This window comes from Streptopelia decaocto (genome assembly GCF_964273445.1).
Source record: "Streptopelia decaocto genome assembly, chromosome: 6".
In the NCBI taxonomy this organism is placed as follows: domain Eukaryota; kingdom Metazoa; phylum Chordata; class Aves; order Columbiformes; family Columbidae; genus Streptopelia; species Streptopelia decaocto.
In genome coordinates, this window is record NC_138660.1 from 18,749,495 (window position 1) to 18,765,457 (window position 15,963).

Genomic DNA, 15,963 nt, shown 5'->3' on the forward strand with positions numbered 1-15,963 from the left:
GAGCTCCCCGCACCGGGAAGCACCGGGGACTCGGGCGGTTTGTTTCTCTAACGCCATTCCTGCCTTCTCCCAGCCGTGCCCTCGCGGTTAAGACTCTTAAAGAGCTTATGGAAATAGACCAAGAACTTAAAATTCCTCCAGTATTTGGGTTTAATTCTTTCGTTTCCAATTAAACGAGCACACGCGCAACCTCCTCCCGCGCCCGGCACTTCACCCGGGGTGTCAGCGACTGCTACCGCCAAAAATAAAAAAATCCCAAAACTTGCAGAAGCGCGGTCCCGGGTGCCCCATTCTCCGCCGGGACGGCGGGAGCCCCGCCGCTCGCTCGGCCCCTCGCCCGGCCCCTTATGGCAACGGACGCCGCTCACAGGGCGCTGGGGCTCCCAGCCAACGGGCTGATGTCACCGCCGTAGCTGTCCGCCGCGGTGCCGGTGCTCGGCGCGCTGCCCGTCTCCTCCTTGCGCGAAAGAGACGGGTGGACCCAATCCAAGGGGGCTTGGTTGAGCTGTCTTCGCACCATCGCGCTACGGAGGGAGGGGAAGAGCGGACGCGAGCCGGAGGAATGGCGGGCGGCCTTCAGGCGACGCGGACGAAGGCAGGCGCGATGGGGGCCTGGCGGGCGGTCTCGCAAGCGCGGTGCGGGCGAGCCGGGTGCCGCCATGCCGACTGTCAGCCTGAAGCGGGACCTGCTGTTCCAGGCGCTGGGCCGGACCTACAGTGAGTGCGCGGTGCCCGGGTTCGCCGGTTCGCCTCACGCCGCTCCCCGGCCAGGCCACCAGGCGGGCCGTGCCCGCGCCCCCGGGGTGCCGGGCGGCGCTGAGCCGCATGGTGCGGTGCTCGCAGCGCCTCGTGGCTGGGGCGCCCTGGGCCCCTCGGGCTGTGCCGGCCCCGGCAAACTCCCGAGGGCCGGCGGAGATGGGGCGGTGTGGCCGCCCCCCGGCTCAGTCCTTCGTTCGCTGCCAGTTCGGGTCCGAACGGAGCCCCGGGTGCAGCCCCGGCCTCAGTGAGGTCGCGGTGTTGGTGTCCGGGGCGCTCCCCAGCCCCCAGCGTGCCGGACAAGCCGTGCGTCCTTCTGGGCTCCTCAGCTGTTTGCTCAGAAATGCGCTTTTTGAGCCCAAATCGCTCCTGAAATCAGAACCACGCGCTTCCAAACCGCGGTTTCTGGTTGGGGTTTCAGTGGTTTGGGAACTGGTTAAAGCAAACGGGAGACGGAAGAGAGGGGAGCAGGCAAAGCACACAGTCAGTACCGTGTTCTCAGTCACTCCTTCCCTGTCTCCAGAAACGTGACTCCAGAGCAGTGTCTGGCTGACAGAGCGCTTAGGGACACACGGTGTATCCAGCCCACGCTGGAGCTGGGCTCGTGGGACACGTGGGTGTAAATCTCCATTTTCAGGTCAGGGTTGTGTTCCTCAAGTGTCATAACGCAGCTGATGCAACCTCTGTATGACAAACCGACTGATCAGAAAAGCAGCTGTTGGCAGGAGCTGTGCAATTGTTCCCTTGTGTTTTCATTATCCATCCACGCCACAGCTCCTCTGACAAACTTGGGTGAGGAGCTGGTGATGAAGCCAGGCTCCTGGGCTCAGAAACTCTTGCTGTGACTGTAAGAATAACTTGTCAGTAAATGCAATATGTACTAAAGAAACTGCTACACAGATGCAAATATAAGTAAAATTCTTTCTCTCTTTCTCTTTTTTTTTTTTTAATAACATTTGTTATCTTGTTTTAAAACATTCAAAACAAACACAAAAAAGTTACATTAAAAGTCTGAGGCCTGCTTATCAACCAAAATTCACCCTCTTTCTTCACAGCTGATGAAGAATTTGATGAGCTGTGCTTTGAGTTTGGTTTGGAGCTTGATGAAATTGTAAGTTTTGTTTTTATTTGTTACTTTTGCAGTAGATGTAGTGTACTGACAGCATTCATCTTTGATGAGAGTTCGTACTGCATTATTTCCAGCATGTTCCCTGGTACAGGGTTGGCACTTTAGCATGTACCAAGAAAATGCCTAGGCAAGATTTGGAGGATACCACACCCCAGGTACCCTCAAAAAGTGGTGTGGACAAGACCTTGACCTATACAAGCTTTTAGCAGTACTGCAGCAGGCTTTTCATCCTGAAACATCCTCAGACATCTCCACACCACAGGGCAGAATCTGCAACACATACCTTTAGGTTCTTGTTATAAAATACTGTTGTAATAGACTGTATTAATGCGGGTGTTTTGCATCTGAAAAGAAAAACAGATACAAAAATTGTCATATTGGGAGCAAGAGACCCCAAGATGGTGTATTGCTCTGCTTCGTGGAGGTCGGCAGCCTGTGCCACTTGGTCTTCAATCCCTGGCTCCATTTTATTTAGCAACATAAATATGGCCACAGACTATGTATTGAATGTATTTTACAATATCTGTTTGGCTTTGGTTTGTATGCATTTTGCTATGCAATATCCACAAAAATGTATTTGTCTTGGACATTGTTACCTGAGTTGTAACTAATTTATATTTAAAATTTTGATTTAGATTCTGTACTTCTGAAAATTTGCTGGCTCTGTTATCTGCATCCATGTAAAAAGTAGACCTGTTTTTGTTTTGCTTTTTAATTTTAATTAATAGATCTTTTAATTATTTTTATTAAAAGACATCAGAATGCTATATGTTATGCTTTATTTCAGAATAAACTTGATATGTCCAGTCATTTGACGATCTGTTGCCAAAAATAACGTCCCAGTTCTGTACTGGAATCTGCTAGCCCAGAGACTTGCTTCTATAATTTCTTTTTTAAAAATTCAAATTCTAATAGTGAATTTTTCTTCTGGTATACTGCATCAGAATTGCTGAATATAAGACAGATTTAGATTTTATGTCATTTCTGGTATTTGGTGTGTCCATTTGCTATATAAATCCAAATGGCACCTTTAAACTTTGTTTAGTTAATACAGTTTTTCCTATTATATTATCTCACTGTCATATTCCTGTCAACATTAAGGTATTGCAGGTTAAAACCACATTTTTGCTTTATTTCAGACATCTGAGAAAGACATTATAAGTAAAGAAAAAGGTGAAGAAAAGGCAAAGGGTGCATCTGATATCGTTCTCTATAAAATCGATGTTCCTGCCAACCGTTATGATCTGCTTTGCCTTGAAGGGCTGGTCCGAGGACTCCAGGTCTTTAAAGAACGGTAAAGCAGAGTTGTGAGACTTCTGTGTGGTTTGTTATTTGTTTAAATACGAGTCAGTTTCTGGTCAATAAACAAACTTGCCGCTTGCTTGGATTTTGAGTGTGATCTCATGTGTAGATCAGATTCATATGATGTTCCCCTGGGAAGGATCTATTGTATATTTTTAAAAGACTAGACCAGAATGTTCATGGGTTTTGGTTCTGTTCTAAAAATGTTTAAGCTGCTGTTTCATTTGAAACTTATCCTCTGTGAATACCTCCTGCAGAGGAACTTTCTTGTGCTCCTCTGTAATAAATACCAATACAAATAATTTATTTCACACTTTTGCTGTGACTTGATCTTCTTGAGTCCCTCTGTTCTAGTTCAGTGGTCTGTTTACCATCTGTAGAAAACAGGTTTTAAACAGTTAGCCAAGAAAAGTTATTAATAAAGTTTTCTACATATAATTATTGCTACATTTCTAAAGTTTATTGCATTTTGGGAACTTTCTGTCTTTCAGTTACAGACTTATTTCTGGTTTTATTCTAGGATAAGTCTCCCTAGGTATGAAAAGATAATACCAGCTCAGGGTGAAGGTCAGAAGCTGATTATCACTGAAGAGGTAAAAGTGTTTACTGCATCTCTGTAAATTTATTGAGAGTTTTTGAAGGGGCAAGATGGGTATGAAGCATCAGTATCAATTTTGTAAGAGCAGTGATGGAAATCTCATTTGCAGAAGAAGAGCTAAAGAAATTTAAATATCTTTACTGATTGTGATTTATTCTTAGAGAAGGGGAGGAACAATAGACAACACATTTTTGGGGAATCTTGTATCAGATCAAATCAAACTTTCAGATGCTTACATGGCATTGACCTTCTGGGCCGTTACACAGTATATTGGAAACCTCCTTGCCTCTACCAGACCTGGAGTGGGTCGGTTTGTTTGTTTTTTCCCTTTGGGATTCTGAAGTCTTTCCATGAATTTTCCTTTTGATTACTACTTTACAAAAGAGGATTTTATGAAGAAAAGTGCACATTTGATCAGTTTTAGTTTTGTATATTCTGTGTATTTGAAATATATAATGTGTTGCTGTGTTAAATTGCAGACTGTCCAAGTCCGTCCTCATGCTGTAGCTGCAGTCCTTCGTAATATAACTTTTACCAAGGACCGTTATGATAGTTTCATTGACCTCCAAGAAAAACTACACCAAAATATTTGCAGGTTAGTGCTCAAATTTAAAGTAGCCTATATTGTCTATATATATTATTTCATCACGTTACAGCTGCACATCCCTATTGCAGAGACATGTATATATTCATGCTAAGGAAAATCTTCTATAATAGCTCTCTTGATCCTTCTAATTTCCTTGCCCGTTTCTGACTGCTCTCGATATTTTTCAACATAAATGGCTGTTACAGCTCCTACAGCAGTTAAGAAAGAAGCATTTTGCAGCAGTCCCATTGGATTTGCATTTGACTGTTACGTGTGTTGTCAACATTTGTTAAAATATTATTCATGAAAATAATTTCTAGGCTTTTCAAAATTGCCCTTCTACTTTTTCGGTAAATTCTATGAATGTACCGGCATATAGAGCATCATGAGCTCAAAGGAGCTCAAAATATTCCTAGTAAAATCATTATTTCGCCTTCTTTCTTTCTAGGAAAAGAGCGTTAGTAGCAATAGGTACCCATGACTTGGACACCATCTCTGGTCCATTTACTTATACAGCTAAAGCACCTTCTGAAATTAAATTCAAGCCCTTGAATCAATCCCAGGAGTACACAGCTTCACAAATTATGGATCTGTATAGGGTAAGTGGCATCTTTCAGGCTTCTTGTGCTAAATGCAGGAAGATACACTTCCAAGTAAAAACATTATCTTCTGAAGCTTCATTCAGTGAGCATTCCATATTTTGCTTATTCATAAGAATATTTTTATCATCTATGAAAGATATATCATGGTGTTTTGCGGCTAAGTATAACTCTTAGAATAGTGAGTTTGATATTAACCCTCTGATTTGTCAACAAGCTTGAGATGAATAATATCAGATTTTCTAATGTTATTTTAATTTGGCTTATTACTTAGAGAAGATGCGGAATTATTTACTCAACTATATATTTGGCAAGTGTAGCTGTGTAAAAGGCTCAAGTTAAGTCTGGCACTGCTCTTGGCCCGGCATCCTGATGAAACCAGGTAAATGCCAGGAAAAGACTGTATCAGGTCTAGTTTTGTGATGTTTATGTGGGCCACTTGAAACACCAACATTTGAAAACGGCACTGTTATCACCATCGTTAGAATATACAGCTCTGCTCGAACAGACATACTGGTCACAGAGAAAAATTCTCAAAGCTCTCTGTCTAAAGATGAGTAAGAGAGCTAAGGAAACAAGGTGTATCAGAGAGACTAAAAGTAAATTAGTTTCTGAAACAGCATATACTTATATCATGGGAACAGACGTAAATTTTGAAACAAATTTAAGCATAAATGTGTGAATATTCAGCAATTTATAATGAAAAGTAATGAAGTGTTATTTTTTATCAGTTCTAAGGAAAGTTAATATGAACTAAGGATTTCTGCCCTTGCATTTGGCAGTGAAAGGTCTGCTGTGGTGAACAAGAACATTGTTTGGACAGCATGGCCCACACATTTTTGAGAGAATCCTTGAAGAAATAATTTTTAATGTTTCTGAAGAAAACCAAAAATCCAATTCTCTCGTTTCAAAGGTTTTTTTGCTTCTGAAAGTAAACAACTTTTGCTAGTGAAATACCTTGCTCCAAGCCCAGTCCTTCCCTCTTTCAAAATTCCCCTTGATCTCTCAGCAAGGGATTGTGGCAGTATGGAAGTTCACAAGTGAGCTAATGTGAAATTTAGGTTGTGCTTTGTTTCTCCAGACTGACAGCCACCTTCGGCACTATTTACACCTAATAGAAAACAAGCCACTTTATCCTGTTATTTATGACAGCAATGGTGTTGTTCTGTCCATGCCACCCATCATCAACGGTAAGATTAATCGTGCAAGTTCATACTGTTGCTATTTTGTGTGTGAGTTCAGGTATCTACCAGAAACGTTGATGTATAATATCAATAATTCTGTTTTCTTAAAATTGTTTCATTTATGATTTCATAAATTCTTATTTCAGTTTAAATGTAGCCAAATTTTTTGCTCCCCAAAGTTGCTAGGGTTCCTCTTTTCTCACCAAGAGGATGTTAAAGTCCTAGTGCAAACCTTTCTGTTTAGCTTCTTATATCCTTCTAGATTTGTGGGGTATAAACTCAAAGGTTCCTTGCAATAGGAACCTTTGTTAGGAAGGCATTTTGTTTGCATACATGGACATTGTTTATCAGTCATTTAGCTAAAAGAAAAGGTTTAAGAAATTATTTAGTAAAGGGATTACAAATTAACAGTCTGTTTTGTACTCCATTTTAAGTGGTCACAGTAGGGATCTTTTTACCTAGGTCTTAAGCCCAGTGTATTTAACAGCAGTGTGAACCAGTTCTTGTAAATCCTTTTGCTATCACAGAAGTGATTCCGGGAGACTTTCATGGGTTAAAAAGACTAGGTTTAGACTTTTTTGCATTGTTTCTAAACATGGCTTTCCTCTGAATACAAAAGAAGCTGGGTGATTTTTGAGAACCATGTTGAACTGAAACCAGTTAATGACGTGGCAAGAACTACTCCTTTAAGAAAAGTTTTTTCAGCATACCTATATATTTAGGTCAAGAATCAGTAACTGTTTACCTACAGTGACCAATAAAATCTGCAGTGATAATATATTTGGATGTATTTTTCCTAATTAACCTTACCCATATCTTAAACAACTAACCAAATCTTCTTAAAAGGCAGCTCAAACTCTGTGACAAGGACTGGCAAGAACAACTGTTCTGAATCAAAGGTGCTGTCAGCTACTAATCTTTCCTTGTTAGGCTTATTCCAACTCTGGAGTGTTCCCCATAGAAACATAGTTTGTTAGCATTTTATCAATTTAAAAGGTTGAGCTACATTTAATACCTGCCTCCGTTTTAAAGAACAGTATTTGAGAGAAGTTTCCAGGTTAAAGGTACTTTTTAAACAGATAACGAAATGTAAACATCTCTATTGGTTTTTTGGATTATCCACAAGCACTTAAGTGAAAGGTTATATTTGCTTTGAAGTGAGTCCAGAAGAGCTGAGTACATTCCGTCTGCAAAGAGGTGCAGTACAGCATTGTAGGGAAGGGAATACAAGATCCCTCGGTCTTAAGATCTTTAGTGCACCTGACTTCCAGTCTGGCTGTGACCTGGTTTCTCAGGTAGGAAACTAGAACACAGAAGTTGGTTCACTTGCTCAGGGTCAAATGAAGGAAGCAAGAGTGCCCGTATGTGTCCAGGTGTTTGCTTCCCTTTGCCACCCGTGGGGTGTGTCTGCATTAGTGAGAGGCAAGAAGGAGAGAGGTTGGATTTGGCTCGATCCCATACAATTCTAAGACTATGGGTGTCCTTTCTGCGTGGTTACCGGCAGTGAAATTCGTTCAAGGTATGCACTGCACATACCTAACAGGCAACACAAGGCAGATTTCTGTACAGGCACTCTAAATTGCTTGTGGCTTACTAACAGAACCCCACTTTTAGGAAATCAACTACTGGGGGGATTTTGCAACCAATTTGCAAGAGAGACACCTTAGATAATGCCCCTGAATGTATTTTCTACCTTCCTTCTTTCCAGACAAGAAACAGATTTGAGTGCTTCAGTGCACACTTCATGACTTCCAAGTACACACACAAAGCAAATTCACACCTACAAGTGGCACCTGAATCGCCAATGTAGACAAACCTGTAGTGTATCAGCAGACAGCATCACAAGATCTTGGTTATTCACAGAAGTAGCTATGCCCATTCATCAATTTAAATCATGTTTAAAAAAACATTTCATACATTCCTGTCCAAGGCTGCTTTCTTATGCACGTCACACATGAAATGCAGATGTGTTCCTGAGGGAAGGGAAGCCGGGCTGCTCTGGCACTGCAGGAGCACTTGGCCAACAGCAGATGGCTGCTGCTGCTGAGCTGGTTTGCTTCTTTAGCCTCATCCTGCCGTACCTGTAGGGTGATATTGTTATTTTTCAGTGGACAGCTTAAGCCGGTCAGTAAGTCTGGTCTGCCTTTTTCCTCTTTTTGATTTATAAGTTTAAAAATAAAAAGAACTGCTCTTCTGGTAAGAATTGTGAATGTTGGTGCAGTAGACATAGTGGCTTTTTAGGCAGCGCAAGATAACAGTCTTTCTGAATCATAGAAAGAGTTGATATCAGCATCATTGCAAGAAAAGTAATAACATTTCTTAACGCCTTTTTGTCTTTACATGTTTTAGGAGATCATACAAAAATAAGCGTAAACACCAGAAATGTGTTTATTGAATGTACAGGCACAGATATTACAAAGGTAAGTTAATATTTCCGGCTTTTGATATGCGGTAATATCTTTTGTTTTCCCTCTGGGCTTCAATACAAAGACCTACAATAGCCAGGCGCTTACTTTATGGAACAGAACTCCCATTTCGGAAGGGCAGAATAGGCCATGGGACCATGCAGAATGCTTCAACACAGTTTTAGGCTTGTTGTGTGTTAATTGGATTTTGGTTTTACTGTGTTTTTATATTGACACTAAGTGTTCAGTTTCTACAATAAAGTAATTTAGGTAAATTGAGGGGGGTGGTGTTGCTGAACACTTTCTAAATCTGAAAGGTTTTGAAAAGAGTAAAATCACTAAGACTGCCTATTTTGCTAGAATACTCCTTGTAAAGAATCATTTTGTCTCCTACTTTAAATGTGGGCTGAGGGAAGGAAGACAACACTTTTTCTTCTTAGTTATCTTTTTCAAGCAGGGATGCTGTGCAAATAATTTTCAAATTGAAGTCTTTCCATATGCAAATTCTGTAACTCAAAGCTGAAACATGAAAGCCTAGCAGTTATAATTGCCTGTTCTTGAATATAGGTTGTGTATTCATTGATAGTTTCCCTAAAGTGTGTATTTTGACACTTAAGGGCAAAAATGTTTTTAACGTATGTTACTACACAATATGTTAACAACGCAAACAAATTTGCACATTGAGGAGTGGCTTCTAAGCAAACTAATAAATAACTGCTTATTGCTACTGCTTGCCTTGATAGTAAGAATAAAAATAGTGCTGTTCTGTTTACGCAAAAGAAATTACACTGTGAGGCATGACCCTTGTATATTGAGAAGTTGATCTGAATCTCATTATTATGTTATATTATACTAATCTCTTAAAACATTAACTGTAAAACAGATGAGGTTATTTGGCAATATATTTCTAAAAAATGCACAGTCCTTCAGTCCTTACATTCTCACTTGGAACTTCAGTGGAATGACTACTAAGACTAAAGGCTGGGAAGACCACATTCCAACTAGTAATAAAGACCCTGTGTATTTTCACAACAGAGTTTAGCAAAGGTATACAAATGCTTCAGAACCTTGAAAACCAAAGATTTCAAGATTTCACATAAATGTCTTTGCAACAGAAGAAATTTTTTTTTTCTAAACGCAATCTGGTATTCTAGACCACTAGGATTTTGGTTTTTAAGTTATTAAATAGAATTAAGAGAGTGTAAGACAATATTTTTCCCCCATTTTTTTAAATTTTGTCTACTTCAATACAAGTAGATGACAGATTTCAATGTAATTATTATCTTTATTTTGTAGGCAAAAATTGTTCTTGATATTATAGTCACGATGTTTAGTGAATATTGTGAGAAGCCATTCAGGTGAGTATAAATCTCCTGTCAGAGAGACATTACATTTGGGCCATATGCTAAAACCATTTTTACTTCTGTTTTTCTGTCTCTCTCAGTGTTGAAGCAGTGGAAGTAGTTTATCCTAATGGCAAGACCCACATCTATCCGGTAAGCATGGTGATATGATATCCCAGTAACCTTGGGGAGAGGATTTTATTTGCACAAAGTCTGGTAGGAGTCATGCTGTCGTCTTTTTCTGCAGAGGCAGTATATGCTGGTTCTGAGGGACAGCGTAAAAGCTCAGCTTGGTACTATCTATATATTAATGAGTCAGGGCCTTCTTTGGCACCACAAAAAATAACCCCAGCTTCCCCTTATCTAGGAAACTCGTGCTGAATCTCTACTAATTTACAATAAGGCTAAAAATACAGACTCACTGACGTAGCTTGATAGTCCAAAAAGAAAGGTAAGGTTTAAAGTTACGAGTGGTAACCACTGTTGTGGTTTAGAGTTTGTGTGATATGAACTTTTTCAGGAACAAGTAAAGATTACAATCAAAGGTCATAATCTGCCTCTAAAGCCTTTAAAACCTACATGTTCCAAATCAGGAAAAATGAATGCAGGAAGACGTCCTTCAGTCATAAGCCAGTGGACAACTGAAATCAGCCTCAGCATAACTTGAGTATCAGATCTGGAACCTTTAATGCCCTTCCATTAAAATGCCCTTGTAACACAAGATTTTTCAGTCTTTCCCTTTATATGCTTCAACTGTATAAAGGTCTGTAAGGCAGGATGTTGACTTCAAGTGCAGGTTTGCCTGCATTCAGAGTCCCTGGCAGACTTCTTTGCAGTAATGGACTCTTTTTTGTTTTCTTAATAAGTATAAAGAAAGCAATTCCTCCTGTTTCCTGAAAGTAACTGAAGACAGACATCTGGTTGAGTTCATAAAAATCAGATGGATCAAGCAAGTACAAACTGTTAAGAGAGAAAGAAATTTTTACTGAGAGTTTTTCCAGTGGTATTTTAGCTTTTTTCTTTTAGCTGTGTCAGCTTTAGTCAACAGAGGAAAGACCTAGAATCCTGAAGAGATTTCTGCAGTAACCAAAGTAGTTTCCCTAGAGAAAATAGAGCAAAAAATCACCAAAGTTTTAGTTGCCAAGATTTTTATGGATTTGTATATCTAGACGTTTAGAAACACCTAAGTCAATACATACAAAATAACTTCCTTAAATATGTTGCAAACTCTCTCAGTAAAATACTGGTAGATATTTCTGTGCCAGTACATAGAAAGTTTTCTTTTCTCTTCCTCCTAAAAGTCATTTGATCTGTACTAGACCGTGAGATCTCACGTGTGACCATTCACTGCTTTAGGGCTTTGACTTAGGATGAACTGGCGATTAGAACCTTTCAGAAACTCCATTACTTACATATATCAGAAATTATCAGAAGTTTCAATGACAGGGATTTCACGCTGCATTCAACCTTCTAGCTTAACCAAGCTTATCTAGAATATGTTTTCAAGAATCCTGTTATATTAAACTATTAAGTTTAGCCTAATATTCCGCACTTGTCTTCTGTGGATGTAGTTTTAGTATTGTAATTAGAAGAAGCTAGATTACTAAGGTATCAAAATTGAATCCACTGTGTATGCTTAAGAGCTTTGCCTTTTCTTTTTAGGAACTGGCTTACCGAACAGAGAAGGTGAAACCTGAGCTCATTAACAAGAAAATAGGAATCAGGTGTGTTATTGCAAATGAAAACATAGTTTTTACTTATAAACATTAATCATGAAAAAGGTACTAGAAAACATTGCATTGTTTTAAAAATGTTTACACTGTGTGATATTTTTTTTTTTTTTTTTTTTTAATTTATGAAAAAATTGAGGGGTTATCTTGGGTAATTAGATCAGCTCAGTAAGACTTCTTCCCCTGTTTCCAAGGAAAGTGAATGATTCTTTATGGCCTCACACAACTGTTAGGAAAAATGACCATCTCAAGAGTCAGAGTCTGAGCTGGTTCTGATGGAATTCTAAGTCTATGTACAGTCCATAAAGCACATGGAAATTCTTCAGGGTATAAGACAATGCAGCAGAAACACTGATTACTTTAAAAAGCCAGTCTGTAGGGTGCAAGATCCATAAATTACTACTTTCTTGTTTTGTTTCAGTGAAACTCCATCGAGCCTTGCAAAGCTGCTGACTAGGATGTGTTTGAAGTCACACGTCACAGGGAATGGGAACAGTCTAGAGGTTGAAATCCCTCCTACCAGAGCAGACATTATCCATGCATGTGATATCGTAGAAGATGCAGCAATAGCTTATGGTTATAACAACATTCAGATGACTACTCCGAAAACGTACACCATAGCTAATCAAGTAAGATTGCCCCTTCAAATAAACGCTCTGTTGTCAGCAAATGACTAGTGCATGCCAGAAGGGCTTTGGGGAAAACAGAACCTAGGAATTAAATATTTTGACATGCTTTGCCTTGAGAAGTATTTACCATGGATAGGATACAAAACAGATGCCCCACTGATTTGAATAAGTCCAAGACCAGTTGGTTGCTGGTACTTGAAAAAGGACAGGGGTTTAAGTAGGGAGCCCGTATTAAATCTCTAATTGGGAGATTCATTTCCTCAGGCAAGCCTAAAGGCAGCTGGCTGATGCTTTGAGAAGTTTTAAGCACACAAGCACAGTACCTCCCTAGTGAATTCATTGCTATGTAACAGGCAGAGTCACCTCAAGAAAGAATGGAAAAATGTTTTAAGGTGGAAGTTGAAAACTTTTTTTGTTTCATTTTAGCTCCCCCTCAATAAGCTTACAGAACTTCTGAGACTGGACTTGGCAGCTGCTGGATTCACAGAAGCACTCACTTTTGCCTTGGTATTTTATATGGATTTCATATTTTTCTTAGTTGTGTGTTGGGACAGTGATGCAACCAGAACTGCAGAGGATGGTCTGAGAAAATGTTATTGTATAAATGTACCAGTATTATCTGGTACTGTTTTGGCAGGTGATAGTTTGCTAGTGCTTTGGAATGATAGTATAATATTTGGTGAGTTTGTAGGTCAGAGAAATTGAATGAGTCACTGTTAATGTGGCATGTAGTTCTAAGTATAGAGGCAAAAATAGCTGTTGAAGCAGTGTTTTCAGTTTAACTTCATAGGATGAAATTTGAAGACAGCAAGTCTCTCTTGAGACTTTGATCACCAAATGTGAAATTCATTATAGTTTGATAATCTGGAAAACAAACAAAAATGTAGTACTTTCTGGTAGATGTTACTACAGTTCAAGGATTACCCTGTTTCTATTTGTCTCTTTTCAGTATTGTCACTTGCCCATGATTCCTTGCATTACACACCATGCTAAGTAGTTTTTCAGTCAGCAAAGTGTTTAAGGATACCTGTAAAAAGTTATAATGCACACTCATGTGACACAAATTGCCCTGTAAATTTCATCTCTTTTTTTTTTTTTGCTTGTTTGTTTTATAGAACAACAAATAATGATGTTACCAAGTCATACTATTTGTTATAGCCAAGCAAACAGTCTTTTACAGAGAATTAGGATTCTGCAGCAATGTGTGCCACTCCAGTACTAACAGCTGGCATGATTTCTAATACTGAAATTTTGCAGCAGGGTTGTTTTGTTGAGATAAAGTGTTCAGTAGGAACATCATCTTTGTCATGGCCACTTGTTCATACCCCTTTGCCATAGCTGTGAACTGGAGCGGAGAACCTGATCTACTATTAAAAAAACCCAAAACAACTAGGTAAACCACTGTGCCCTCCAAATGTATATGGTAGCTGTCCATATGTGGACACTGGCATAGTAAACTCTTGAAAATACACTATACATTTTAGAAAATCCTCACTGTTGCAAGATTTGCTCAAAGCCTTTGCTGTAAAGTGCAATTTGTGGACATGTTAGCACACAGGGAGCTACCATCACATATTCTATTAAAAATTCCATGGAATTTCTCAACCTTTCCCTGAACTTAAAACTTACTAGAAGGCCAGAAGTATAGATCCCTGAAAGTATGCAACCTTGTAAGAGGTAGGTATCTGGTCACAGGTTATCTTTTGATAACTTATGCAAAGATTTTAAGATACATTGATGCAGGCTTCTAGAACACTTCCACATGTTCGAAAAGCTCGGGTATTGCAACCAATGTTGGTAATGCAAATGGATTAAATAAAATTTTAACACCTTCAGATTTCATGGAGCTTCAAAGGCGAAACTTGTACTAATTCTAAAATCTGAGAAACATATTCCAGTTTTAGCATTTTGTTAGTAACTCACTTAAGTAACCATGACAATAACTAGTATTACTTCCTGCAGTGCTCGTATTTGACAAGGATACTCAGACTAGCTGGGGTAGTATTGTGTTTGGGAAATAACATGTATAAAACATGGTCAAGTTTTTCTAGATTTTCCTTATTCATTAATAAATATAATTCATTTATTTCAGCACTGAATAGGTATTATGCTTTAAAACGTTGAATACATTACATCACTGCAACTGAGGACCTTCATGAACTGCAACAGCAGAATTTTGTACGATCATGCAGTATATCATGTTATCACATTACATAATGGTATTTCTGCTGTGGCACGATGAACCCCAGTGTATGCTATGTCTCCAACACTTTTATATTAAAACACCAATGTGAGGCCTTTGACTATGATAAATATCATTTACACTACAACATTTTGTAGCCCAGTGTTATATGACAAACACTGATTATGTATTTGTGCATACAATCTGTTTCTTGGTTTGAGCCGCAAATTATACTCATGCACAATAATGTTGCTTTTTGTGGGGAGCTCAAATTTAGCCAAAATGCATTTACTTAAATCACTGTAACATACCATAGTTTAGATACACATCTGAAAACTGTTGAACAGTTTTCTCCTCCTAAGGTCAGCATTCATTTAAGATTTTAGTTTTTTTGGTATTCAATAATCCACTTTTTCAGATGGTATCATCTGCTCATTTTCCTCACATTTGGTCTATCAACACACTTTTCGGAGTGCTGCCAATGCAAAAGGAGCACTTCTGGGAGACTGCAGTATATTGGCAAATCCTCAATTACATGCCTAGTCTGCTATTGGTTTCTTTAATACATTAATAAAGCTATAATTTCTGGAAATCTGTGGTGTGGATCTTATCAGTAGCATCTGTTCTGTACATGCACACACATCATCTGAGCCTGACAAAGTGCATGTGTATTGCTTTACTGACCAGCTTCAAAATACACCTTGAGATTAAGGGCTTTGGAAATACTCCAACTCAAACAAATGAAAACAACAATGAACTACAAGACTCCTGTGCAGCTACGAAAATCGGAGGCTCAGCCACATGACCTGTTTTTCATAGACAGTTTTTCACCTTCTGCAAGTAGCCCCCAAGAGATTGGTGTCTTTGTGAGAAAGCTGGGGTACCATTCCCTTTCCCAGTGCTATTTTCAGAATAAAATACCCTACCCACTGCAAGTCAGGGGGCAGAATCTGAGCCTCTGTTTCCAAAACAGATGACAGCAGTCCATGACAGAAGCCTAAACAAACACTTGCTTCTTTTTTTTTTTTTTAAACTAGTTTTATTTTGGTTAATAATTGACATGTGTAGATAAACTAGTTTTCCTACTTAGTCTTTAGACTAATTTTTATTACAAGTGGATGTTGCACATGAGAGCATATATTATTGGGCCTCAGAGCAAGTGCTACAATTGCGTTGTTCATTCTTGGTATCAAATTTTATCAGTGGCTTACTGTCTATGTTAACTATTTGACCTTGGTGTTGTTTTGTCTCTTCCTCTCAGTGTTCTCAAGAAGACATTGCAGATAAACTTGGCATGGATATCTCTGCAACAAATGCAGTGCGCATTGCAAACCCCAAAACTGCGGAATTTCAGGTGAGATATTTCAGATAACATTTTGAGAACAACATTGTCATGGATTCTATACTTAAAGAGGAAAGAAAGGAACCAATGGGAAAGATAATTTATAAACTATAGAGCTGGTTTTCCTGCATTAAAGAGGATATGCATATTTATGTGCCAAACTTGCTGACAGTCAGTC

The 15,963-nt window shown here is 39.3% G+C and overlaps 1 protein-coding gene across 2 annotated transcripts in view; it reads left to right on the plus strand.

Moving 5' to 3' along the window:
• The first annotated feature begins 567 nt into the window (after nucleotides 1-567).
• The window catches only part of FARSB (phenylalanyl-tRNA synthetase subunit beta), a 36,500-nt gene continuing 21,104 nt past the window's right edge, over nucleotides 568-15,963 (plus strand). The window contains exons 1-14 of one of the 2 annotated variants that reach the window (XM_082056157.1): nucleotides 571-717; nucleotides 1,812-1,867; nucleotides 3,025-3,179; nucleotides 3,708-3,780; nucleotides 4,265-4,380; nucleotides 4,820-4,970; nucleotides 6,052-6,160; nucleotides 8,504-8,574; nucleotides 9,856-9,917; nucleotides 10,004-10,055; nucleotides 11,565-11,626; nucleotides 12,054-12,261; nucleotides 12,688-12,768; nucleotides 15,705-15,797. In XM_082056157.1, coding sequence (XP_081912283.1) covers nucleotides 660-717; nucleotides 1,812-1,867; nucleotides 3,025-3,179; nucleotides 3,708-3,780; nucleotides 4,265-4,380; nucleotides 4,820-4,970; nucleotides 6,052-6,160; nucleotides 8,504-8,574; nucleotides 9,856-9,917; nucleotides 10,004-10,055; nucleotides 11,565-11,626; nucleotides 12,054-12,261; nucleotides 12,688-12,768; nucleotides 15,705-15,797 — 1,347 coding nt within the window. In that variant the 5' untranslated portion in view covers nucleotides 571-659. Of the gene's footprint in view, nucleotides 718-1,811; nucleotides 1,868-3,024; nucleotides 3,180-3,707; nucleotides 3,781-4,264; nucleotides 4,381-4,819; nucleotides 4,971-6,051; nucleotides 6,161-8,503; nucleotides 8,575-9,855; nucleotides 9,918-10,003; nucleotides 10,056-11,564; nucleotides 11,627-12,053; nucleotides 12,262-12,687; nucleotides 12,769-15,704; nucleotides 15,798-15,963 lie in introns of both variants that reach the window. The other variant, XM_082056158.1, reaches the window with a different exon arrangement.